The sequence below is a fragment of the Trichosurus vulpecula genome, chromosome 3 (assembly GCF_011100635.1).
Source record: "Trichosurus vulpecula isolate mTriVul1 chromosome 3, mTriVul1.pri, whole genome shotgun sequence".
NCBI lineage: Eukaryota > Metazoa > Chordata > Mammalia > Diprotodontia > Phalangeridae > Trichosurus > Trichosurus vulpecula.
The window spans coordinates 295,190,954-295,218,592 of NC_050575.1; the positions used below are offsets into that span (position 1 = coordinate 295,190,954).

At 44.5% G+C, this 27,639-nt stretch overlaps 1 protein-coding gene across 2 annotated transcripts in view; it reads left to right on the forward strand.

Annotated features, from left to right (window-relative positions):
- BIN3 (bridging integrator 3) overlaps positions 1-27,538 on the forward strand; it is a 43,667-nt gene extending 16,129 nt beyond the window's left edge. Inside the window, exons 2-10 of one of the 2 annotated variants that reach the window (XM_036751858.1) lie at positions 753-801; positions 1,434-1,503; positions 7,127-7,167; positions 7,537-7,598; positions 14,415-14,551; positions 15,367-15,407; positions 21,967-22,108; positions 22,329-22,463; positions 26,500-27,538. In XM_036751858.1, the coding sequence (XP_036607753.1) occupies positions 14,417-14,551; positions 15,367-15,407; positions 21,967-22,108; positions 22,329-22,463; positions 26,500-26,646 (600 nt within the window). In that variant the 5' untranslated portion in view covers positions 753-801; positions 1,434-1,503; positions 7,127-7,167; positions 7,537-7,598; positions 14,415-14,416 and the 3' untranslated portion in view covers positions 26,647-27,538. The remainder of the gene's footprint in view (positions 1-752; positions 802-1,433; positions 1,504-7,126; positions 7,168-7,536; positions 7,599-14,414; positions 14,552-15,366; positions 15,408-21,966; positions 22,109-22,328; positions 22,464-26,499) is intronic. The other variant, XM_036751857.1, reaches the window with a different exon arrangement.
- Positions 27,539-27,639: the final 101 nt, after the last annotated feature.

A 27,639-nucleotide genomic window follows, 5' to 3' on the forward strand; every position in this document is an offset into this window, starting at 1 on the left:
CTTAGCTTAACCAGTCTTCCAAGTGTACCTGAAATCTGTCACCTCTGTCCAGCCAGGAAAAAGAACACTTTAGATCCACAGATGCATTAGAGTCATCAGGCAACTAGCAGAGAAGATAGTCAATACGGGTTTGTTTGTTTTTTAATAATATAAGGATTTTTAAGTATGATGACTGCTAGCCCAAAACTACTTGTCTTTGAGAGTTCTCATAGCTCTGGGGCCTCATAACGGTTTCATTCTTCATGAAACAGTTCCGTTTCCTCACCCCTTTTATATTTATTTAATACCACAGTAACTATAAGCAAAGATAGGGGCAGGAGAATGCTTTCAAGAACCTGGATTTGAAAAAGCACTGTTTCGAAAGTCATTGCCCTGAAACTAAGCCTAGCTGTAAGTACCCTCAAGGATCTGAGTTGGGAATAACATCTCAGGTGGCAATCTACCTGCCCTCTTTCTTTATACTACTGAAATAGGGTCAGAGTATTTAGAACTAGAAGAGATTTTAAATCTGTCTGAACTCTGTCGTTTTACTTTACATAAGGAAGCTGAGGTCCGCAGAAGTAAGTGCTTTGTTCATGGTCACGCAGCTAGTGGCAGAGCTTACATTCAAACCCATATCCTCTGATTCTAAATCCGGTTCTCTTTGCATTGTAAAAGAGAGTTACCCGGATTTCAACAATCCACTTTATCCCTTTCCTTACAGTAGTACACTCTTCCCTGTCTCATGTAACTTTTCTTTTTATCTCTTGCAGGATTCCATTCAAGATTGGGCAGCCCAAGAAACAGATTGTCCCCAAGACAGTGAGTAACCTAATTTCTTCCCTAAGAGCCAGCGTTGCTGTAACATGGCCTTCTAGTGGAGCCATGATTTTGACCCAACACATCTTGGGGGTAGAAAAGAAAAGCAGGCTTTGACTCTGTTCACACTTTTGTAGATCTCAAGTGTGACACGGTCTAAGGCCCAAAGGTCCTCAAGTCCTGAGACCCTTTCTTTCCTTGGATCAACCTATTCTGCCCCGCTGAAGAGCTGATGAATAGGGGGAATTGCGAGGGCCTGGGAAAATTGCTAGCTCTAAACAAGCCCATCTCCAGAAATAGGCTAGAATTTAATGATCTAGACCTAATTTGACGCAAAAAATCTAGAAATTCTTACTGATATAATCTTTCCAGAGTAGCCATTCTTTGTTACTGCCTACTAACTTTCCCTCTAGCTTCTATTCATTTTCCTAGAGAAAGAGTTAACGTGCCAACAACCTGTTTGGAAGATCAGGATAGGGTTTGTACTCCCATAGAGAGTTCCTGTGTTAAATTGAAGAAAGCAGTTTTAGGCCCTTACCACTTCTCTTGTTCAGTGGCCACTGCAGCTGTGCATTGACTAAGAAGTTATGATTAATTGTCTACTAAAATGGTTTCCTATTGTCTTTACTTCATAGGGGGACCCTGCATTTCCCCACCAGTTCCTGTCTCATCCTTTCCTCCTCCCCCTACCAGCTATATATACAAGTATGTCCTTTACTTTGGATGAGGCTCTAAGCCAATTTAACATCTAGGGAATAGGTCAGCTCCAGAGAAGCAAACTTCAGACATTACGCCCCTGCAGGAGGTTTGTTCCCTGATTGTCCCATCCAGTTCAGTAGCCTCTAATTGTAAAGATACTTCCAGCAGAAGTTAGATCCTGCCCCTATTTTGAGGCCTCTATCTCCCACTCCCATTTTGTGCCCAGAATTGGAGAGAAAGAGGTCATATGCACTGTGCAAGATTTTTAGAAACCCTCTAAGAAAGAGGCCCTTCTGGCTTCCCCACCTGAGTAAGTCCTTTGAATTTAGATTGAAAGCCATGAAGAATCTTTCAGGTATGAATTGGACTAGCAACTGAGAGCCTTTCCAACTCTGAAATTCTGTGATTCTGGGAATCCAAGCCTCTCAAGTATGATTGTATGCTAAAGCCCCTTCCTGTCTGTTCTCTTTAACTGAGGTAACTAAATCAAAAGCAAAACATCCCTATCAGCCAGCATGAAGTTCAGAGCAAACATCGAAACAACTCTTATCAGTAGGAAATCCATCACCTAGAGACTTATAAAAGAAGGGCTTGGGGGGAAGAGGCCAGGGGTACAAACCACTCCTAGATCCTAAAAAGAGTTTTCCCACTTTGTCATCGAGAGTCAGTATGCTGGAGACCTCAAAACTTAAATGAGGCCATCCATCTGTACAGGCTGACTTTGAGCCAGAGCTCAAAGAATCTGGGTGTGCAGATGTTGGGCTCTGGCCTGCTACAGGAAGTGGGAAGGTGTGGCCTCAGGTTTCCAGGGCTTAATCCAGGGCAGATCAGAAAGAGAAGTGGTTTTGGGAAGGGTCTTATGTTCCTATCATTGATATTAAAAAACAAAACAAAACCACTCCTGCCTTTACTGAAATGAACTTTGTTCCTTCTGGAACATGCTGCTCCCCGGAAAGGTACAGGGTTAAGATCCAGCTTGTTTGTAGAACTCTTGGCTGGAAAGACCCCCTAGGCCTAACAGACTACTTAAGAGTGGCAAAATGACTCCCTAGGCAACTAAGATTATAGGGGGAAGGGCAGGGGTATAGAGCTTAGAAAACCCCTTGAGCCACACCAGCCTGGCTTGATCTCCCTCATTTAGTTCTCAATCCTTCCTTGGGCCTATCACATTTGGGACAGAATTTTTTTCCTCTCGATCTCCCACACTCTTCACTGCCACAGAGAGCCTTGCTTTCACTGAAGCAGAAGGGGAGTCTGGAGATGGTTAGTTTCTCCTTATAAACTCCCAAGAAATAAGCCCATAGTAAGTAGCTAGAACCCCAGCTTAGTGAGATTATGATCAGAGTCTTTGATCTGTATTGAAGGAGTCCAGACAGCCCTCAGCTTGGGTTAAGAAACATCATTAGGTTTATTTCCTTGATGTCCATACTCCTTTACCCCTAGGAGTCTTGGTATTTACCAACTTGCCCTCTCCACTGCACCTCACCCCAACTCTCCAAACAGGCCCAGGCTGCACAGTTGTCTCAGCATCTCTGGCAGCTGCCATCTGAACACTGGTGACGCACACTGCTTTTCTGGCCTGAGCGCTTTCTGGGAGGGGAGCAGAGGTGGATAGTTAGGTTATTGGGAGTCACAGAGGCGCTGTCATGGGAATAAATGCTCATGTTATCTGCAGGGAGTTTCAGGAGATTTTTGGCTCAAGGCACCCAACCATCAGACACAAAGAGGGCATTGTGTCTTTGCCCTCATTGTTCTCCTGCACCCAGGTTATTCATGAAAGTTCTGGGACTTTTGCTGGAATGGCACGTTCTTCATAGGAGCAGACAACTGAAACTGAAATTTAAGGAAAAAAGTCCTTATCAAATGCTGTCATTTTGTTTGGTCCCTTCACAATCCCCAGAATCTCACAAAGTGGCTAGAGCATCCCCCTGAGGAAAAAAAAGAGAGCCTTTGTACTTCAAGGGAAAATAGAAGGAATCTTAGTCCAAAGCTTCCTTCTCCATGACTCACCTAGACCCTTATACCCAGACTCACTTGAGTCTGTAAGTTAAAGGGGTCCCCCTCTCCATAGTCAAGGCAAGGGAAAAACCCTGTCAAGTTGGACCTCTGCTGATGAAAGTTCTTACATGCAAAGTAGATGTTGCCTTGTCTGCATTCCTTCTGAGTATGTTTACCCAATTCTGTAACACAACCCTGTAATATCAAGCTCAGGAGAATACGCCATTTGAACCTTCACTTCCTGGGAGGGGTGGAAGTCTGCAGCCTTTTCTGGCATTCTAGCGTTTTTGTTGCAGCACGAGCCCCATCTGTCCTTGTACCTTCTTGTCATAGTCTTCTTGCTCGTTAAGAACCTGCTCACTCAATGTCATCCTAGAACTAGAATGACCTCTCAGCAGCCATCTCCTCCAGCCTCCTACCCTTGCCAGAATCTTTCTAGTCTCTTTGACAAGAGGTCACACTTCACATGGGCACTAGCCCCAAATCTTGAGAATGTTGGGAGCAGCCAAGCAGTGATGGTTATTGGCCTCCAGTTCAACAGTCCATGAGCTCACTTCATCAGCCTGACCCAGCCCTTTCAGATCCCCTATTGTCCATGCATGTCTAGCATTGTTGACTGAGATCCAGTGCTCTTTTGGCAGAGGGAACAAGCATTAAAATGTATTCTGATCTTTCCTGGTTAAATCTTTCCCTCAGAATAGGGAAATTAAGTACCTTTTTGTGCCCTCTGTCTGAGGGACTGAAACTCCCTGGGACCTCCTTGAGAGTTTTCTCTTGTGGAAGTTGGAGAGCCCTTTTACTTGATGAGGTACGGAAGTAGCCCAGCACTCAGCTGCTAGAGACCCAGGGAGAGCATGGTTTTTCCAGTATTTCATAGGCTTTAGGGCATCCTTTCTTGGCATTTGATGTAGGCATCAGTTCCCACCCCTGACCGCCCTTCTCAACTTCCAGCCCCTGTGCAAGCCCAGGATCATGTGCATCCTAGGGTGAACCGACCTAGTTGGAAGCTTAGAGTCCTGCTCTATACAAGTCCGAGCAATCTCAGTCCAGAGAAGCCAGGTGTTCTTTGACGTCCCACACACCAGCACACTTGGTGGGATTGCAAAAGAGAAGAGTGGAAGCCAAAGGTCACAGCTCTAGGAGTTCAGCAAACTCTTTTTCCTCCTCTCCAAGAAACCACCTGCGCTCTGCTCTCACCCTCTCAGGGATTGGTTCTGGCAGAGTTAAAATGCTAAAATTAATCTGTAGACCTAACATATAATGACACACTACTCACCTGCCACCTCCTGGTGGCCTGACTCGAAGCAAGGCATAACTCCAAACATAACCCTAGCCACCAGCTTACTGGGTAATTTGGGGCCTGCCACTCACCCTCCAAATTCTTGTTCTCCCTTTTTAAAAATAGCCTTAGTATTGTTCAAAATCCCTTAACAGTATTTTGCTAAATGTCTAAGACTGTCCTAGGCAGTCCTGTGCCCATGGCCACAAAACTGGTCAAGTTGGAGACCACTTAGTGCATAGAGCACTGGGCCTTCAGTGTAGATGACCTGAGCTCAGGGCTTCGTGAATCCTGCTCCAGACACTTCACTGGTTTCTGCCTCAGTTTACCCATCATTAAAATGGAGATAACAGCAGCAGCTACCTCTCAGGGGTTATTGTGAGGATCAAATGAGATAATGTATATAGAGTACTTGGTATACCTTAAAGCACTTCTATAAATGCTGGCTGTGATTATTGACTGAGGGAGGTGGGCTTTGGACCCCAGTCTCTTTGAACTCTGTCATAGTGCCTTTCTAAGTTGGTAACTATTTATGTTGTATGATTTCAGGAGCATAGGTAAGACCTCATTACCCCCCAAACGTCTCTCCCACTGACTCTCCGATGCCAGAAATTCCATCACAGGAGCGTCATTACTTTAGCTTAAGATTCCCTACTAAAACAGTGATGATAGCACATTGTGTTTCACAGAACATTCTATAGTTTACACAGTACTTGTATTCATTATCTCATTTGGTCCAGGTTTTTAAAAATGCATATACCCCTGAGAGGGACAACACTATATAAGCTATTATTAGTTATTTATACCTTAATAAGTTTCAGCTCACTCCCGAGAACAGATTTTCTTAGAAAGAGACACAGGGAAGGGAAGAGAGTATGAGGACATTTATCAGGCCCTTGACAGAGGAAAGTGAGGAACCTCACTGCAGAGGTAAAAGGCAGGTCTGGAAGGCTGGGGGCACCAAAGACAATACTTAGCCTACTTTACAACGTTGTCATGGTCTGGCACAGGTTCTAGTTGCCAGTCTATAAAGTGAGGAAACTACATCTCTGTCCTCTAAGCTAATTGGCGTGGAAGAGATAAGGCAACTTGACAGTTATCAAAGTTGAAACATAAGGAAACAGGAGAGAGTTCTGGAGACCTGCATTCTAAGCCTGGCTTTGCCACCAACTGGCTCTGTGACCTTAGATTAAGTCGCTTCTCACTCTCTCTGGGCCCTAGTTTCCTCATCTGTAAGTGAGGGATCTGACATCGTATGGCTGAATAGCTTATGTCGAGCTTTACCTTGAATCTCTGCCTACGTAGTAAGATTGGTGCAGCTTTAGGATAATGCTTAATCAGCCTGATCTTCATGGAAGTGATGAGTTTTAAGGAAGTATGCAAAAGACAGGTTCCTCTGAAAAATGTGTTTTTAAAGGTCCCTGTCAGTGTGGCAAGTACATGCCCTCCTTCCTCTAATGACCTCTGACATTCGGTAGTTTTCTGCTTAGTGACTATCAAATGGCTCTTGAAAGTCAGAGAAGGGTGAGAGTCCAGATTTTTATACCTCAAGGCAGACGAGGACAGTTTCTTTAAAACCAAACAAAATCTTGGCTCCATCAGTGAGCACATCCTCCCAAAGAGGAATGCTAGGTGAACAAGTTTGATAAGAAAAAAGCATACATGAATGCTCTTATTTGACAGCTCACCAAGTCATGCCTATGACATTTACTTTTCTGACCAGGGACATCCATTTATCTCCTCCACATGAAAGTGGTTAAGAGTAAAAAGCCACTGACTTTCAATGCTTCCTGGCACCTTCAAACGTTGTTTGTTTCATATAACGTCCTAGATAAGCTGTGTATTGCCTGTAGAAAGTTAGCATTGCAGCCAGGCTATTGTTTCCCTTTTCTTGATGAGGAAACAGAGAAGGACCTTTAACTTCATCTGCCATATAGGGAGCTGGATCCAGCTCTCCTTGGTGTATGAAAAAGTGCTAACTAGGCAAAAGTTGGACGTCTATCTCCTCAGCCAGATAGTTTCAGTAACTTTCTTCTTTCACTGCTCTGGAAGTAGAGGGGAAAGAATTTTCTGCCCTTGCCTCTTTGGTGGGAGAATAAGGTCACAATCCGCTGGTACTTGCCTAGAAGGCCCATATAGGAGACGAGTTTTATCCCTGAATCAAGCAATTAATTAGTCAAGGAACACAAAGAGAACTTGTCATTGGAGAACTGTCAGTACTTGTAGGAACTAAACGTGTTGCTTCCTGGAGGCTCAGGTGGGGGATGATTATCATATATTGTTTGAAATAAGGGCTGATTTTTTTTTCCAGCGTTGTCATTTCTTTGATGATTGAGTTGTCTTTCATTACAGGTGGAAAGAGACTTTGAAAGGGAATATGGAAAACTCCAGCAGTAAGTGATCAACTCCAGGAGAAGGAGGTAGAGGGACTCCAAAGGGGGAGAGAGCGAGCTCTATTTTGTTTAATTTCTCTAGTTGTAACATTTGTTTGATGCTCTGTTAGTGACTGGGAGAACACCCCCATTAGTACGCTGTCAGGGCAGCTCAGTTCATCATACTGCCAGATCCCCATGTTCCTCAGTCCTCATTGATACGCTCTCTAGGGAAGCCTGTAGAATGAGTTATCTTTTGGGTTAGATTGAAAATCTCCATAGAGAATTCACCGCTGTTCTCTAGTAGCATCCTAGAGGAGAAGGTTGGAATTAGAAACCAAAAGAAACTCAGAGGAGCCAAAAATCAAGCCCTCTTTGTCTCCCTCACAGGCTGGAGGATCAGACCAAAAAGCTGCAAAAGGACCTGAAAAAGAGCACTGATGCCGATCTGGGTAGGTAGTCCCACCCCAACATTGCTAGGACCCAAGACTTGGAGGGCGGCAGATGTCATGGAGAATTAATAGGTTTCTCTCCCATGGAACCCCAAGTCCATTTGTTGTGGGGACTAGCTTTGGGAAGACTCCTCAGAAAGTATTAACTGACAGTTGGCCTTAGGTTAACCATCCCTCATTAGAGCAAACTTCCTATTCTTACCAAAACTCCACTACTTCCCTAACTTCTCAGGAGGTCTTCTTTGTACTTCTGGGTCCTGTTGGATTTGATAATAAGTTTGATGAGCTTGAAGCAAGGAGGACAGGAATACCATCACAGTTTACTTGGACTTTAAGCTAAAAGTGTCTCTGGCATATCCTCCTTTGAGGCCCTTGCAGATATGAACTTTGACAAAAGTTACAAAAGATCCCCTGGGAAGTAGGGGATTTGCTTTTCAGGAGCAAAGAGCTATCTCAGAAAGTGGATTTGAGAAGGGCAGAGGAAGAAGATCATATGGACTAAAACATGTAGTTCTCTGACAGACAGGCTTAAGAATGCTTTAACACTGCCCTATATTTAGTTCATTTACTAAGGATTCTGAAAGGTCTGAGAAGGTCTCGTGTGTGGAAATTAACAGGAGCCAGCCAGAAGTCCTGGAGATGCAAATCTCTTACCAGGAGTCATTCCTGAATGAAGAGAAACTACATACTGGAGCTCTTGCATTTAAAAAAAGAACAAAAACCAGCTTGTAGGTAATTCGTATTGTCATGCTAATTAGCGCTAGCCTTCGTCTTGAAACGGAGAAACATGTCAGAAATCTGTAGCTGCTCATTGAGGCTCCTCTACCAAGGAGTCCCATCTTACTTGTACATAAAGTTTTTCCTAGCAGAAATGGCAGGAGAAACACCTACGGAGACTGGTTTCCCATTCAGTAAAATGATGGGCTTAGACTAAATGATCTCCCAGGTGCTTTCTCACTCTAACATTCTTTGGCCCTATCATTTTGTGACTAGAAGTTTTCAGAGAAAGTGAAGGTTGATCAGTAGTAAGCCTTCTTTTCGGTGGGCCATGATGACACTCTTGTGGCTCCTTGGCAGCATTTGCTGAAATAGCACCCAGGCTACCCCATTGGAGGCCCTTGTTAACCATTCAGTTCTCTGATGAAACCGAATGAGCGTTCCAGCTTGGACTGCGCTTACTGCACCTCCATCCACATCATGAGATAACAAGAGAGGAAGTAATTTGCATCAGCTCCTACAGGGAGCCAAGAGAATTAGAAATCCAGGCTTGCCTCACTCCTCAGGCCGTACTTAGTAAATAATTAATTAATATTGTGAGACTATTTTTCATGGAACAGAGAAGAGCATGCTGGGAGTCCATAGGGAGTGGTCAGTGGCAGCTGCTCAGTGGGGCCCACTCCACCCATGTAAGATATGTCCTTTGGGGTTTTAGGCAGCTCTCCAGGCATTCCCATCAGGGTCCCTAGAATTTAGGGTGGAGGAGCCTACCTTCTACAGACTGCCAGCTTCTGACATTCCTGAAAAAGGCAGACCAGAACCAACCCTGGCTTAGCACAGTGTTCAGCGTTTTCCTCCTCCGTTTCAAGGACGATGTGGACTGCCATTGCCACTCTGTAGATCCCACTCCGTGCTCCCCACAAGGGGAGTATGTCCACATTACGTGTTTCTGTTCTGCTGTATCAGATACTTTCAATATGACCTTGGTAGAGTTTGCCTTTTGGCTGGATTCTGAGTGGAATACAGAATGTATTTTAATAGTTTAAAACTTCATTAGATTTTTGGAATACCTTTATATATGTTTTCTGTCACAGGCTTTTTAGCGTTCATCATAAGAGCTAAGGAATAGTTACTTATGCAGAGGGGTGCCACATCCTATTAAGGATAATAATAATGATATTGATCAAGAATACCTGACATTTCTATAGTGTTTTAAGGTTTGCAAAGCACTTTACGTATATCTCATCTGATCATGATGAGCTGCAAAAAATAAGATGCCACTTCCCCCAAAACAGTGGCCTGAATAGATTTAATATAAACAGAAGCCCTGATATAAACTGACTCTGTCTATAGCTAAACTCATGGGTTTAAGCCAGGGAAATTCATACCACATTCACCCAGATTATTTGAGTTGGTCCATACTTAACCCATTCCCAGCCTCTATTTTTGGTTCCAACGAAGGAAAAATGGCACTTAAAGAAAATGCTGGATTTTTAAAATAATTCCACTTAGTCGGAACTAGCTTTTTCTTTTTCTCATTTCCCTTTTTCTTCACCTTTTCAATGTTGAGGGTTAGGGTAGAGAGGAGGTAGAGGTCTGGAGAGTTATCCATTATAGAGGAATCCTAGGACAGTAGGAAGAACATGGTACTGTTCCTAGGCCTGATTCTCCTGCTCATTTACCTGGTGACTTGGACAAATAATGTCATCTCTCTGAGTCTCAGTTTTCTTATCTGTAAATGGGGATGATAATACTTTCCCTCTCTCCCTCAAACTATTGCGGAAAAAGCACTCCGTGAATATTAAAGTGCTAAATAAACACGGACTCTTGTTATGTTTGGGAAATTGCTTTGCAAATAGTTTGTGAAACACCATACAAATGCCAGGCTATCTTATAATCATGTAAAGATTGGATGAAATTTGATGAAATGATGGTTAAGTAAGGTTACTTCTTTCACTGAATTTGTGATTCAGTGCTTCTGTTCCTTCCAGGATGTTAGCTTTACTGAATTTTCATAGCTGGAATTAAGACTCTTTATTCCACAATAAAGAACCTTAAAAATGAAGGGAATGGTCCACATCTTTAAGTAGTGGTATTCAGGCTTTTGCTCACAGTTACTAATAAATCATTCCTTTTGACTGTATAAACTGTAGGCTCCAACAGTGTTGTTAGTATCCTTGCTTTAGCCACCCTGAATACCAGGGTCATAGAGATAACTCCAGAATCCCAGAAGTGAATTACTGGCCCCAGAAAACTTGAAGGCAGTAAATGTAAAGAAGGCTATTATTTGATCTTAGCTGTCCCCACTCCTGAAGTGATGATTCCTTCACTGACTCTAAAGGCTAGACTTTGATGGATCCCACACATCCCTTCCTTGATGCCCCCTGGGTTCTATTCAGCTCAGTTGAGAAAAACCTAAAAACTTGATCTGCCATCTCACAGAAAGGTTACTGTGTGTAATTATCAATCAAGACTGGACCTTTGCTGCCTTTAGACTGGAGAAACTGCACTATAGCCGTCAAGACCCCAGGTGATCTAACCCTGGGTTAGATCTCAGGTGATCTACCCCTAGGCTCTGTGAAGAATGGACCTTCACTTCCTCTTCTATGCAGTGTAAAGGCTACCCCTACCCCTGTGCCTATGTTAAGTCCTAATCTTAAAGGGTTCATGATCTTTCTCAACAGTGGTACGTCCTGCATGGCACCTTTTTCTTTACAACCTCTCTTATCTCCCTTTCCCTGGCCAAAGAACTGGAATGAGGAATTTTTTCATCAAAAAAGCCAGGTTCAGTAAACACATGGAATTCTTTTAAGCATGTCATCCACTGTATATGAAAGTGACCCACTCTCAGGAATTATTTCTAAATAATTTTTCAAATAATAATAATACATTTGCTCTGATCAGCCATAAACTGTCACCTAGCCCCATGACACTTTTCTTAACACCATGTCTTCAAAAGTTAAAAGTTTATTCTGTAGCTGTGGAGCATGGCTAATTGACTCATATGGAAATGGATTCTGTGAGCCTAGCTTGGTTAACACCCTGTTCTAACAAGCCTAGCAAGTTGGCCTCAGATCCCACCAAGTAAAACTTCACATGTGAGATGGTGACATTATAAGCAGGTGACTGGCTCAGCTTTTCCCAGTGGCTAATTGTCTAAGCAAAACTAATCGATTCCAAAGACTTTGCTACACAGTAGCCTATAATTTTGGCAAAGAAGAGATTTATCTCCCCCTAGAAATGTGGAAAAGTAGAAGTCAGGGAATGATGGGGGAGGAATTGGGAAAAAAAATTTGTGAGGACTTTTTGCTCTTAATGAAACAGTTCCCCTGCCTCAGGTCTTTTCTTACCTCTATATTAAACATGATATTTTATGAGCAGATTAGATTATAAACAATCAGTCAGTCAATCAACAGGCATTTATTAAGTGCTTAACTGTGTGCCAGGAACTGTGCGAAGCACCATGTTTCTAAACCAACAAAATGTCTTTAAAGATCGTAAAGGGTACTCAAAATGCATATTATGTATTATTCCCCCAAATAAATTATGTTTTATACACACACACACACACACACACACCTCTCCCACAATTTCCCTTTTTTAAAAATAATGTCTCTCCATATTTCAGCATTTCTAGGGATCTTACATTCCTGTCTCCCACCACACTTTGTATTGTTTTGTGTAAAAATAGCCCCCTTATGTAGGTAGAGAGAAGAGAAACACAAAGTGGCAGTAGGGTTCGATTTAGAGTCATTAACTCATGGATTCCATTTTTGATTTGAGCACAGGCTTATGTGACTTGGATTTTTTCCCCCATCTACAAGATGGAGAGATGAACATACTGCTTCTTAGAGAGCGTATCTCAAAAGCACTTTGAATGATTTACTAAGAAAACATACTACAGAATTACTCTTGTTTTTTCTGAGAAATACTTAGACTCTATGCCAGGGACTGTGTAATAAACACTAGCTGGAAGTTTTATACCCATTCTCTATTGTATAACATAACTCTAGCCTATCCCATTTGTGACTTACAGAATTTGTTTTTAGAATCTATGTAGATTTTAAAACCAGTAAGGAATGAGGACCTACAAGTGCTGTTTTCCCAGCCCTGTTCTTGGCATTTTTAAATAAAGGATATGGACATTCTGTCCTTTCATAGAATCTTATCATAGATTCATTGAACCGAAATAGCTTAGACCTCTGCCTCTAGACCCAATCATAGCTATATCATACCAAGTGGGTATCCGACCCATTCCTTAAAATCCCCAAAGGAAATTCCATAAATTTAGTCACATAAGACAGTATTACATGATAAAAATATGGCATATGGCAATATATTTTCAAAGTTTATTCACATCACTTATCTCACTTGATTCTGTGATCCTGAGTTGGATGTGTTGTTATTTTACAGGTGAAGAAATAGACCCACAGAGGTTAGGCGATGTCCTCAGTGTCAAGACGGGGACTAAAGGCCTAGATCTCTTGATTCCTAGTTCCATTCACCTTTAAATGGCAGCCTGAAGTAGTCACCATTTTAACAACTATTCACTTCTATGGGCAATAGTGTATTTTGTTCTAGGCGCCACATTTTAGGAAGAAGTGGATGGCATGGATCCTTAAAGCCATGTCATAGGAGAAGCAATTGAAAGAACTGGGGATGCTTAGCTTGGAGAAGAATTAAAGAGATAGTAATAGCTGTATTTTGGCATTACTAATGCAGGATGAAAAATTTGGACTTTTCTTTTGTTGCTCCATATGTTAGAACTAGGACCAGTGGTATAATGTAAATAGAAAGCATTGCTGTGTAAAGCAAAGATAGAAACTAATGACAATTTATTAGACATCCTGTCTGTTATCACTTAAGAGTCTTTCAACTCTGAGAATCTATGATCCTTATAAAGGAATATATAGGGAAAGTAAGTGTCAGTGGGATTCTGGCCCATGCTGGGAGGAGCATAACGACCTGTGCTGGGCCAGCTTTCCTCTAGGACTATCACAAAATGTGGAAATAAAAGAGATCACACAAGAGGGAAAGAGACCCATATGTACAAAAATATTTATAGCAGCTCTTTTTATGGTGGCAAAATATTGCAAATCAAGGGGATGCCCATCAATTGGGGAATGGCTGAACAAACTGTGGTATATGAATGCAATGGAATACTATTGTGCTACAGGAGATGAGGAGCAGATGGACTTCATTTTAACCTGGAAAGACGTACATGATCTGATGCTGAGTGAGGGGAGCTGAACCAGGAGAACAGTATACATGATTACAGACTCACGGTATCTGTGATGACTAACTTTGATAGACTTGGCTGTTTTCAGCAATGCCAGGTTCTAAGACAGCTCCAAAAGACTCATGATGGAAAAGGCTGTCCCCATCCAGAGAAAGAATTACGGAGTCTGAATGCAGATTGAGGCGAACTATTTGCTCTTTTTATTCTCTTCTTTTTTGGTTTTGTTTCTTCTTTCTCTTGATTCATTCCATTGGTTATAATTCTTCTTTACAGCTTGACTGCTGTGTAAATAAGTTTAATGCAAAAGTATATGTAGAACCTATATTGGATTACATACCATCTTGGGGGGGAGGAGAGGGAGGGAGAGAAAATTTGGAGCTCAAAAACTTGTGGAATAAAAGATAATTTTTTTAAAAAGATTTAAAAATAAACAAAATATGGGGATAATGAAAAGAACTCTGAATTTGGAGTCAGAAGATTTTGGTTTGAGTCCTATCTGTGCCACTTATTAGCTGTGTCATGTGGGGCGATCTGAGCCTTTTTCTTCATGTGTAAATTGAAAAAAATAATACCTACACTGCCTCTTTCTGGGGTCATTGTCAGGATCTAAAGACATAAGTTATTTTGTTTCATGAAAAGCACTATATAGCCATTAGTATCTCATTCTCAGTCTCTGGCCTGCTTTTTCTCCCTTCTTGCCCTTCTCATGGCTGGCAATTTAGCCACCTGATATGTGGGCAGCAAAATTTGAAGTGTTAATATGAAAGTGGTCATTGTCATCTGGATTGTAAAAAGATAGAAATTTAAATAACCTGGTTCTCTGGCCTTCCACTCAACCACTAAGCTTTCCCTTCCAACAGCCATGTCCAAATCAGCTGTGAAGATCTCTTCTGATCTCCTCTCCAACCCACTTTGTGAGCAAGACCAGGAATTTTTAAACATGGTGACTGCACTAGATACAGCCATGAAACGGATGGACGCCTTTAACCAGGAAAAGGTGATGAGGTCTTCTGCAACCAAAGGCATTCATTTTTCTCTCTTCTCATGTCTTCTTTCAAACCACTGGGCAGCTCTTATAGGATCCACAGCAGGCCCCAGTTCTCATTTCTGGTTCACCCTACCCTCTCAAGATACTTCCATATTGTGTGACTGCCCAAGCTAAAATGTCTCTTAGAATTTGTCTCGTTTAGCACTACTGGGGTTCCTCCTACAACTTTCTCAGCCCCAGAGGCCACTGAGCTAATAATTATTTGTGGTGCCAGATTAGATCAGTGTTGAGGTTGACATTAATAGCCGTAACACTATGACTGATGCCAGTTGGCAGTGCCACTTTTGACCCTCAGAGTGGTCCATCTAGTCTTATCCAATAATAGGTAAGAAGTCTTTGCCTGAGCCCATTGTGGGATAACTCCTGTGGCTATCCACATAGACCTACTGTAGTCTCAGATATGACTAGCACTTTCTTTTCATTCAGGTCACCAGTAATTACTATATTACTATATGCAAGGTACTGTGCTAGATCCTGGGGACACAGACACAAACACTGTATTCCCTGCCCTCAAGGAATGTCCATGTCATCTAACTGACCATCATTAAATGCCCTTGGAGTGGCAGGTGGGAGGGAGTGGAGGGGTGGGGAGGTGGATATGATCATGGAGGAGGTGAAGAACCTCATCTCCCTGTTCAGACTTTCTGGTCTCTATGTCCATTGCAAACCAGCGTCATAGTTTGGTCTGAGGAAGTGGAACCTGAATGCCCAAACAACCATATTGCCACCCAGAATTTGACCCCACTGTGTTTTATTTTTGACAGGTGAACCAGATCCAAAAGACAGTGATTGAGCCCTTAAAAAAGTGAGTAGCAGCCATCCCTGAGGGTTGACATTCTTAAAGAGCTTGGCCAAGGATGTTTACTTTATAAAGGGGAAAACTCAAGTGGGGTTGGCAATCTACGAGGGAAGAGGTGGAGTAGGCTGGCAGCAGCTTGAGAATCAAACTGAACTGCCAAGGGACAATCTAAAAGGCCATAAGACCTGTGATTCCCCCAAAGTTCTGGTGCCTGTCATGCAGCTTCTTGTCCTTGCAGAAACCTGAGGCAGCCAAGTCTCTACCTGCCATTACAACCATGCTCATTTGACTCTTTTCCTTTTGCTGTCTGCTCAAGACCCAGTAGGGCCTGAACTTGCCAAATTAAGCTAGCAGAGATCTTGGCCGGCCCTCAGTGGAGGTACAGGAGGCCTTTCATCTCTGGGCAGGAGTGGAAGAACAGCTGTCTGGAGTGTTCTCCTTCTAAAGTAAGGGAGCGGCTGGGCAGGGGAGATGGGGGGTGGGGGGAGCACCAGCATAATCATTTGACTAGAAAGGCCTCGTAATTCATGACCCACCAGGCTCGTAAATTCTGCAGTGGGATCCATCTGCTCTGTTGGGAGTGTCTCCAGCTGATGATCAGAGAGACAGACTTGCTCCCTAGGTCCCCTAAGTTGAGGGGAAAAAGTAAGTGTGGGGGTGGCAGGAGACAGGAAAGCCGCCTTGAAGCTCCCACCTCACTTCATCTTCTTCTCTGGCCTCTCCCAAACTGGCTTTGACCTAGAAAGGATCCAGGCTCCAGTTCAACAGCTGCACATTATTACTTCTTCTATGGTGGTCCCTTGCAGTTGACTCATCTGGGACCTGGATAAGTAAGATCTGCTAAATTATCATTAGGGCTAGATCAGGGTCCCCAAAATTAGACAAGAGAGAACAGCTTTTGATCCTCAGTCTACCCCTTTGTATCTGGGGAATCGTAAACTACCCATCCCTGCCCAGGTCCAGGGGGTAGAATTAGGAGGTAGTTCTCCTAACCCCTGGAAGGGGTTTTTTCTGACCTTCCCTGATCACCCAGCTTTTCCAGGAAATGACTGAAAGATGTACGTATAACTCAAGCCTATAAGTCAGAGAAGTTTCTCTCCTACCACCAAAGTTAATTTTGTTCCCTGTCTCAGTCACCCCTCAACCCAAAATACCAGGATAAGAAGAGGAACAAGGTATATTGTTTGGATCTATTGTGGAGAGAGACTCATGAGATGACAAGAGACAGGCAGCTGTACTGGTCAGGAAGCCAGTATCTAAATAAATCGGGCAGCTCTGTGGTTTGGCACCCCAGCCTCCTGAGATAAGACTTCACAGAAGGCCAGGAAGGCAGGTGGGCAGCAGAGCAGTCCCTGTCCTTATGTAATCTTCTGGACATTAGAAGCCATACCCCAGAGACTGTGCTCCACCAAGGACAAGGTAGGCAGATTAACCTGTACAAAGTATCTGAGCTGCCATGTGATAGGTAAAAAAGGACAGAAGGACAGTGTTAGGCTTTCAGGGCCTGACAAATCTAGGCAAGAAAAGCCAGCCCTGGGAGCTTCTGACTCAATTTCACACTCACCAAGCAGCCTTGAAATCCAATCCCTGACCCTGGCTTTTGTGACTGGTGCCCAGCTGAGAGAAATCCCGGCTGCTTCCCACCACCATAGCAGCCCACCACCTGCCAGGAAGGTGGGCGAGTGGCAGGGGGTGGAAGCTGAGATCTCCCTGGGCAGATCCGTTGACCTCCCCGTGAGCCTGTAGACTAGCTCCTCACCCCACCCCAGGCGACATGCAATCTCCTTGACCACATCAAACTAGTACTGGCTGCACCCCCTCTCTACCCTCCCCTCCTGCTTCCGTCTTAGTAGTGGGGAGCCTCCTGGGGACCCCGGGACCGGAAGCAGGAAACTGCAGCTTTCCTGTCCTCCTCTAATGAAGAACACGGCCACATGGCTGCCCCCTCACAGCCTCCTTCCCACCTCCAGGGGGCTCGGCCTCTAATCCCCCATTCTCTGAGCTGGGTGTTCTGCTCCTCCAGGCTCTAGTTGGATTGGGATGCTTTTAATTTCCCTTTCCTGGTGGGTGGAAGATCCCGGTTGTGTGGGCACAGATTGAGGAATGGCAGGCATTCCCCACCAGGGCCGGCTGCTCCCAACCCACCTCCCAGCCGGCCTCTCTCTCCCTCCTTCCCTTCCTACCCCACACTTACCCAGAGGAGAGAGTTTGTTAGGCAGCCCTGGGACAGGCAAAATAAAGAATCAAATCCTTAATGAGTACCTACTATGTGTAGTGTTACCTAGGAATTAGCACTCCAGTAGAGAAAATAGAGTAAAGATGAGAAACTAATCATTCCAAGGAGCCGTGTGAGAGAGCATGGTGTAGTAGAAAGAGCACTGGCCATGCAAGTCAGAAGAAACGACTTCTAGTCATGGGGCCTTGAAAGCTGTGTCTGTCCTGGGAGAAAAGCCGGCATGAATGTCCTGTCCTGGACCATTGCTGAGAGGGTACTCAGATGTTGGGAACTAACCTACTCTCATCATAGGGTCCTCAGTTTGGAGTTCGGAGGTTATCTAATCCAATTCTCTTATTTACAAAGGAGGAAATTTAGACGGACAGGATAAAGGATGTGCCCCCCACCCCCACTCTCCACTGAGGTATGAAGTAGCAGTCAAAATTCAAACCCAGATTCTCTGATTTCACATCCAGTGTGCCTTCCACTGTACCACACTGCCCCCAAAGCCTGTGTTCTTCCAAACTGCAGAAGGCCAGTTTTGAGGTTTCCTGCTTTCAAACCAACTCTTTCTGCAACACCGTGGTTATTTATATTGCCCACAACTTGGGAGTTGGTGAAGGCTGTTCCATCTCCTATAAATAGAGAGTAGAGAGGTGGGGGCTGAGTGGGCCAGCATTGAGAGCCAGGAATTCTTGATTCCTGGTCCCACCACTGACTTATCACAAGCCTTGGTTTAAGCTGTGCCCTCCCTGCCAGCTCTGCCTCAGTTTCTCCACTCCAAGGAAGACATGAAATCAACCCCCATGGAGAACACCAAAATTGAATGAATCCATATGAATGGAAATTTATTAGTGATTAATCTATAGTGAGCCATGGAAAATCTCAGAGAAAGGAAGAGCTGGGAAGAGTCCCAGAAGTATTGGTCATTCCTTCCTGACTGACAGTGTGAATATCCTGTCATAAAGATTCTCCTGAAAGAATTGTCCAGGTCCACTATTGCTTGGCCACACTGGGAACAAAGTGTATGTTCCCCACTCACTTCATCTTAGGTTCCCAGGGTAACATCCTGGCTGCCATTTTGGCTTTGTTACCCCCCTGCCCCACCCATAGCATCCTGGTTGTGCATAAGGACATCAGCATCGGGGGCAAAACAAGAATCATGGGGAAAAAAAATGGCTGTCAGAATAGACAATTGACTTCTGTGGAGGAGGCCAGACTAATTCCCAAGATGAGAACTTAACAGATTTGTTGGGGTACCTTGGCTCTCTCTATTCCTAAAAAATGGGTTATGTCCCCAGACTACTGGATACTTGCCAAGCTGCCCCCCAGGGTTGTGTGACCATAGCTTTGGAAAATGCATGCTATAGGATACGTTGTAGAGGAGAGGGTGAGCCAGAGAGCTGGTGCTCCCTAAGGAAGGACCATTAACTATTTCCTTACTGGATTGGTCTTTTCTCTTCTCTGGATAAGAACAACTCATTTCTACAGGGCTAAAAGGTTTGTGAATCTGGGAGGCAGCCAGGGCAGTTGTGTAAAAGCCAAGGTAAGATGACTGACTTGGATCACAGAGCTAGGCCTGACTTACCCAGGATCACAGGGCTAAGTCTTGGTAGCTAGCATGTAACCTAAGTTTTCCCCTGACTCCAAGTCCAGCAAGACCCCTTTCCACTCCACCACAGCACCGCTCCCCATAACTGAGACTTAACTGAGTGCCTTCTGCTTTCAAAGTGTTTTCACGGTACATTAGCTTTTCCGAAGGGATTCCCTCTGTTTCCTGAAGTAGTAGTTTGGAAAGTAGGCTATTGAGGAGAACACAGGCGATACCACTGAAGAGTTCACTCACCTGGGTCAGATTCTTACTGTCTTCCTTTCCTGTGACCACAGTCACCCAAGTCAGAGGTCACAGGTCCTGGAACTGATGAAAGCCCCAGAACTAAGACCTTTCCAGTGGGGCTATTATAATAGCTTGCTCCCCAGTGGGAGTACCTTGGTGAATTCACAGCTCTGCCTACACCACCTTCTGGGAACCATGTGATTTGTCAGTTGTCTGTCCTAGTCCTCTCAGAGAGAGGGAGAGAAGGGGTGGGGAAATCTTTCCCAGACTGCCTCATAGTAACAATCCCAAATGCCAGTTCTTCTGCAGTGTAATGAGATCAGCCCCTTGAAATCTCCCCATGGTGGCCCCTGGTTTTTAGAATCACTGCGTTACACTGGACTCCAGTAGTACTGACTGGCAGAGGGCACTGCGCCTGTGGTATTCCCAGTTTAGTAAGGAAAGCTCATCCAGGGCAGCAGCTATTGATTGAAAGAGAGTAAAACTTTGAATGCCTGGCTTTTGGAACAAGCCCCAGCTGTGGTTTACTTACTTCCATACTTAAAGAATGGATGCTCCCTCCACCGACACTGATTAGGATCCCTGTCACTTAAAGGATGGTCTTCAAGGGTCATTGTGGCCACCCATAGAGAGAAAAGCCTCTCTCTACTTAGCTGGGCTGCCCTTTAGCTACCCAACATGGAAGAACATGGTTTATTCAGAAGATTTTCTTTGCTTACATAAAAGCCCCATGTGAGCAAATTGACCATTCCCATCTTTATCTCTGTTATCTTCATATTTTCTTCTTCCTGTGCCTGGGTTTCAGAAATCATTGAATAATTCTTTAACTCAAGTACAATGTTTTGTTAATTTTTTGTTTGAGTGGTGATCATGTTCCAAGTTTGGAGAAAACTTCAGCAGCATGCTTATTGCAGGCATTATTTGTTCCTCGGTTTGTTCGGTTAGATCCACATAGATGTCAGCATTTGGGATCCAGAGCTCATATGGGGTATTAGTGAAAAGAGCCAAGACCCCAAGAACTGCCTTTCTAGATTGCCCAAGGGGAAAAAAAACATTTCTGCCTCTTTCTCCACAGTCTTTCAACATAAATATCTGAGGGGCATTTAAAATGCTCCAGGGATCTTCTGAGCAACAACCATGAGCTATCAACTTTGAGATTTTCAGCTCAGAATAATTCATAAATAAGTGGTTCCTTTACTTTCAAATGGCAGAATTATTGATAGCTTGTCAAATGGTCCCAAAGCTCTGGGCTTTTCTGGTGCCTATCTTAGTCACAAAAGTAATGCAAATATGACTGACTTTGATAGACTTAGGTCTTTTTAGCAATGCAAGGACCTAAAACAATTCCAGAAGACTCATGATGGAAAATGCCATCCACATCCAGAAAAAGAAATACGGAGTCTGAATGCAGATTGAAGCAGACTTGGGTTTTTTTTGTTTTGTTTTGTTTTTCTTTCTTGTGGTTACTCCCATTCGTTCTAATTTTTCTGTACAACATGACTAATGTGAAAATATGTTTAATAGGAATGTATGTGTAGAGCCTATATCGGACTGCATGCCATCTTGGGTAGGGGAGAGGGGAGGGATGGAGAGAAAATTTAAAACATATGGAAGTGAGTGTTGAAAACTAGAAATAAATAAACTTATTTTAAAAGAAAAAGAAATAATGCAAATCCCTCAAAATTGGTGTCTAAGAGACAAGAGGTCCTGGAGATCAGTAGGTGACTTCTCTAGAAAGTCAGATCTGTTAGGTTTATATTCTAGAGTCTGGTTGGTCATGGATCCTGTTTTCCCTAAGTCTGAATAGTGGAAAAGGCACAGAACATAAGTAAATGTGTCCCTAGTCACAGCAGAGGGTAGAATGGGAATTCACACCCAGGCCCTCTGATCAGAGCTCTTTTCCACTGTGTTGCTGCAGCTGTGACCAAGTGGTCTGACCTCAAGCCAATCACTTTCCCCATCTAGGCTAAAGTTACCACTTCTGTGAAATAAGGGAATTTGCCCTAAATCATCTCCAAGGGCCCTTACGTTTCTGTGATACTCTTTTCATGTGTAATTCTGTAGGCTAGTGGATATGTAATAAAGCCTGCCTTACCTAGCCCATAAGTCATTGTAAAACTTAAACGAGATAATAAATGTAAAAGCATTTAGCAGTTACAAAGTGTCAATACTTGTTCATCCTCTTGTGAGGTGCTGCTTTAAGACCAGTGAAGTGCTGATGCCTTTAGCCTCATGCCAGGACACTGAAGTCTAGTGGAAAGGCACATGGGATTTGGAGTTAGTCTGCATTCTGCTACTTAGTGCTTGGGTGACCATAGCCAAATCAAAGAACTCTGACCCTCAGTTTCCTCATCTATGTGGTGAGGGGGGTGCACTGGGTGATCTCTGAGGCCTTTTCTAGAGTCCGTATAACCTGCATTCTTCTTCTCCCCTCCTGGTAGCACCCAGGCAGGAGAAATGCTACTCTTTTCCCCAGGCAACCTCTACTCATACTCCTACCCTGTTTCTGGCAGGTTTGGTAGTGTCTTCCCCAGCCTCAACATGGCAGTGAAGAGGCGGGAACAGGCCCTGCAGGACTACAAACGGCTGCAGTCCAAGGTGGAAAAGTATGAAGAAAAGGAAAAGACGGGGCCAGTCCTGGCCAAACTCCACCAGGTACTAGAACTGCAAAAACAAACAAAACAAAACCCAGAGCAAAGGTTTGGGAGGTAAGGAAGGGGGCTGGCTAAAACCCGATTGGTGGGAGAGCTCCCTGGGCGGGTTCTTCACCACACCTGGGAATTAGAGGAGTCTCTGAGGAGAAAGGGTGGTCTAGATGCAGGTCTGCTTCCCCCACTGCCTGGCCTGGGACCCTGACTGAGCCCACAATGGATAGGTACGAGAAGAGCTTCGACCTGTGAAGGACGACTTTGAAGCCAAAAACAGACAACTCCTGGAGGAGATGCCTCGTTTCTACAGCAGTCGACTTGACTACTTCCAGCCAAGTTTTGAGTCACTGATCCGGGCCCAGGTAAGACTGAGCTTTCTGAGCTCATGGTTGAATTCCAGCAGCTCCCCCAGCTCTTGGCACCCTAGAACCATCTAAGAGGAGCCCAGACTGGCATGGTTTGAGATGATTTCTATCTGGATTTCATTTTTGCTTCATGCCTGAGGAATAGAGGCCAGAATTAAAGGGAAGCACCCCATTCTACAAACCTGATGGCGCCAGTAGCACTCCCAGGCATGTGACCCTAAAGAAGCTGCCCAGGGGACTAAGACCTAGAGGCTGGGGGGCAGTAGTGAAAGGTCCTTCATTTCACTTCCAGGATAATGATGATGGTAACATTTATTTCACACTTGAAGGTTTCTTCCCAGCTGTGAAGTAGATAGTGTAAGTGTTTTCTTTCTGTCCATCCTGTAATTTCCTCAGCATGGGGAAACTCCCTCCACAGATTTAAACCAGCAGCTCAGTGTCACTTATGGTTAAAGTGACTTAGCCATGGTTCATCTACTGTACCATACTGCCATGATCAAGAAAAAGTGACTCAGAAAGTCCAAGTGACTTGTGTATCTTTCCATGGCTGCTTTGTGTGAGGTGTGCACTGGGCTCTGGGAGTGCAAAGGGAGGCCCTGTCTTTAAGTAGCTTCTGCTCTCCTGGAGAGATAGAAGCAAGTACAGAGTCATTTTAGGGGAAAGAGACAGCACTGACAGATAGGGGTAGGGGCAATCAGGAAAGACCCTTCTTTAGGAGCCAGCGCCTTGAGGGAAACTAGAGATTCTAAAAGGCAGAAAGGAAGAAGAAGTGCTTCCCAAACATGGGGGATAGAGGCAAGACATAGCAAGTTAAGTTTATGATACAGCTGGTAGTTTAAGGGAGAACTAGTAAGCCAATTTGCTTGAACAATGTGAAAGGGACTAATATGAAATTAGCCTGGTGTGGTAAGTAGGAGACAGATGGCAAAGGTCTTTAAATGCCAGCCCAAGGAGTTTGCATTTCATCCTAGAGGCAATAAGTATTAGTCAAGATTCTTGAAGAGGGGACTGACATGTTCAGATACGGTTTTAGGAATATAAATTTGGCAGTTGTCTGGTGGATGGATTGGAGGGGGAAACAACTGGAAGCAGAGAGACCAATTAGGAGGCTGTTATAGGAGTTGAGATGATGATTGGTGGTGAAGCCTTAAGTAGGGTGGTGGTCCTAATGAGCAAAAGGATGGGATGTTTGAAAAAAGTGTTGTGGAGGGTAGAACTGACAAGACTTGGCATCTGATTGGATAGGAGAGAAAAGAGGTATCGAGGGTGAGTCTTAGGTCTCAAACCTGATAGACTAGAAGCCTATGGGTACCCTCAACATAAATAAGGAAATTTGGAGGAAGAATAGATTTGAGGGGAAAGATAAGCAGTTCTGTTTGAGATATATTGAATTTGAAGTGACAGTGGACTGTCCAGGTAGAGATGTCCAGTGGGCAGTTGGCAATGGAGTTGGAGTTCCAAGAAATGAAAGCTTAGTATATAAACTTGGGAATCATCTGCACAGAGATTGAACATACTGAACATATGTGAGTTGATGGGATCACCAAAAGAAATCTGTTTGATAGCATCTTCAGAGGACTCAGATTACCTTACCCCTCAGTCAGAACCCTTTTTAGGGAAGAAGACAAATGGACTCTAAGGTGGCCTCAGCTCTTGCCAAAATGAGGACCGAACCAAAGAGTTTCCCACTCTACCCACACCCGTGTTTAATGGGATGACTACATTGTTGCTACTACCTTCTGGTCTTCAGGCCTCTCAGCCACAGCCCCTTCTCCCACCTGAAGGAATAGAAAAGGTTGCATTAAACTGAAGTGAATTCATCAATCCCAGGCATCTGGTGGGACTTGGCCTCTTCCCAACCTTATATGAGTTCTTTTGATCCTCTCAGGCCCCTCTGACTTGTCCTAGCAAGTCTGGAGGCAGTTTTTTTCATTGTGCAGAAGGGAAAGTCAGTCCCTGGGAAGAATAGTGAGTAGTCTGAGGCAAGGATCATTTAGCCCAACTTTCCTCCTCCAGACCTCAGGCCATTCAGAGGCTGTGGATGGTATGGGAACCAGACAGGCAAGGTTTGGGAGTTAACCACCTTCCTATTGATGAGGTTACCATCTTTTTATCTAGGGGGTTGCGCTTTCATGGCCTGGACATCTTTTGCCCTCTAGTGGAAAACATGGTACATTACAGGTTCCATAACAGGTGGGAACCTGATTCACTTTTCAACCTGCTGGCTGACTTAGGCATATAGTAAAAGCCTGCTAAGGATGGCCTGGTGACCAAGGGTCTAGAGGCAGTAGAGTTAGGAGTCTCCTTCCAGGAACCCTGAGGCAGGTAATAAGTATGTGGAGAGAATCCCAGTATTTGCAGTCCTTGGCCCTGCTGCTGCTTCCAGGCACAATTGTGGGAGGAATGACTAGAGACCATCAGTGCCCTAGGCCAGTCCTGCCACCATGCTGCCCATGACATCCTAGGTACATATTTGGATAGAGAACTTGTGGCAGCAGATCTCCCAAAGGGTCTCGGGGCAGTGGGGAGAAGTGAAGTCCACAGAGGTGATATGCTGCTGCTGTAATCTCCTGATGGCTTTGACACCATGAGCCTGGCCTCACAGCCAGCTCCATCTCTCCCCATTTATGCAGGGATACATCAGCTAGGCTGTAAGCTTCTTCTACCCAGGGATCATACTTTAGTTCCTCCAGTTATCCCTCCCATCCCATAACCTTTCAAGTTGATTTCCCACTAGATTAGTGTTGTCAGAAAGGAATCCTTAGGGCTCCCAGACCTGACCATCTAGCCTCTAAGAACCTTTGACTGGAGTAGACCTGGTGGTGGCCAGGGGGTTGTTTAGCACCTTTCACACTGGCTTCTAGCCCTCCCCCTGCCTGAATTCTGATGCCATTAGTCATAGTAAAAGTGAGCATTCCTGGTGATTCACCCAGCGCAGTGCGGCTTGTGGAGGGGGACCATCTTCCACCCCCGTCCACCCACTAGCCTGCTTGGGCTGCCCACAAGGTCCCCTATTTTCCTGCAAGGCTGTGGCAAGGTTGCTAGAGATGTGATGAGCTGATTGTGGGAGTTGGAAACTTCCAGATTTGACTCCTATTTTCTGGGCCCCTACAAGGAATAAAGGAACAGGATTTTCTTAGGATCTATTCTCAACTGCAGACCCCTCCAGGATAGGATGCCAGTTAGACAAGGGTACTGTGACCAAACTCACGTGAGGAGACCCATGCTTTAGGGCTCACTTATATCCAGGTGTTTAAACTGGGGGAGGAGGTGTCCTATCTGCCACAAAAGGGAGAGAAGGCAGGTAGGACCTGTATCAAATGTCCTAATGCAAGGCTGTAGTAGTAGGAACTAGTGTGGAGGTACCAGAATCTCCTTATACACGTTCTAGGATTGGAAAAACCAACTTTTTTAAAGTCCTTCAAAATTATTTCAGGGCTATTCCATTTAAACAGCTCTACCTTGTTTTTTTGATGTTGATGGTCCCATATGGGGACCCATTCTCTGTCTATACCCTAGTATCCTCTGTACTTTCAGGAGGAAAAGTGGCAAGCTAGCCCCACACCATTTTCTTGACCCACTAAGGTGGGGAGACTGAAGGCCAGAAGGCAGATTCTAGTTAGCTTGGTTGTGGTTTTCCTAGGTATTACTTCCCAGTTTTCTGGCTTTGTGGGGCACCAGCCTGGTTTTCTCTCCAAAGGGAAAAAGGCCCAAGCTTTTCTCTTATAGAATTAGACTCAGTAAATTCTATGACCCACCCCCTTTCAGCTTCCCTTATGCCACCTGTTGGGAAGTAGAGCCAAAACCAAGTTTAACCTTCTTTTGTCCCTATTTTGAAACTTAATCCTAGGTTGGCCTCCATGTCTTGCCTGCCATAGTACAGGGCATTTAACTGCTTATTGACCCTGTCAGTACTGTACTATGGGGTCTTTTGGTTCCGAAAGGTATCATGGTGGGGAGGAGGGGTATGGTTACCATCCAGTAAGTCCCAGATCTTGCCAACCTCTCTCTTCCTTTTCCCACCTGACCCTAGGTTGTATACTACACTGAGATGCACAAGATCTTCAGGGACTTAACCCAACAGCTCGACCAACCTGGTCATACAGATGAGCAGAGGGAGCAGGAGAATGAGACCAAGCTGAGCGAGCTCCGGGCCCTCTCCATTGTGGCTGATGACTGAACTCTACACAGAATCCCCCCTGGGGCAGAGATTCTCATGCCATATATACTCTCAGACCCAGTAAAGCCAACTCTATGGTGAAGGGCAGTAGCTACTATAAAATTTTGCCATGACCCATTGGCAAAGGGAGCAGAAGCAGCATCTGCTACCTTTCACTGGCCCTTAGACCAAATGTAATCCTCTTGTTGGAGAGCTACTCCCCCCTCACACCCTCAAGTTGCAGGTGGTCTCATTTTAGTGCCGTGCCACAGAATGTCCGGCTCCGCCAGAGAAAGGAACAGCCATCAGGGCTTTTATTTCCAAAATAACTGGTCCAGCATAGAACTGCTTCCTGCCTCAGCCTAGAGCAGTGAGTAACTTAGGTCCATCATCAGCAGGTATATAAGCAAGTTAGCTCAAACTGGGCCAGAACATTAAAGTCTTGAATTTGAAGTCAGGCAGATGGTAGGCCATCTAGCATGCTGATTTGCTTTATTGTATTGCCTCAGTACTCTAGCCTGGCTTCTGGTGGTGAACCTTTCACCTCAAGTCATTTTCTCTGCGTTAAGAGATAAGAAATAACTTGAGAAGACAGACCAAAGCTGTTGCCTCATCTGCCACAGCAAGGACAAAGGAACCTGCCCAGGCTTCTAAGTGTTAAGAAAAAGCTAGTCTGTCTTATCTTCTTTCCAGTCTTCGTCCTGTGCCTCAGCCAAGTGAAGAATTCTGATTTTTCCACCAGAGGTAACTTTCTGAGGTCTGGGAACTAGTTTAAAATGTAAATTTAATGCTGTTTTTCTATTCACCTATAACTCAGGAGCCCCATGGAAAGGGCAAAAAGTCTGGGCTCCCCTGGCTTCAATACTGGGGATTTTATTTTTTCAAGGAAACTTAAAATAAAACCTACACGTACTGCTGGTGCTCTCAGTAATGGGGTAGGGGGTCAGACTAACCAACTAGACACAAACTGGCAGCCCTGCTGCTGGCTCTACTGCTTCTGCAAACCGTGAGCCC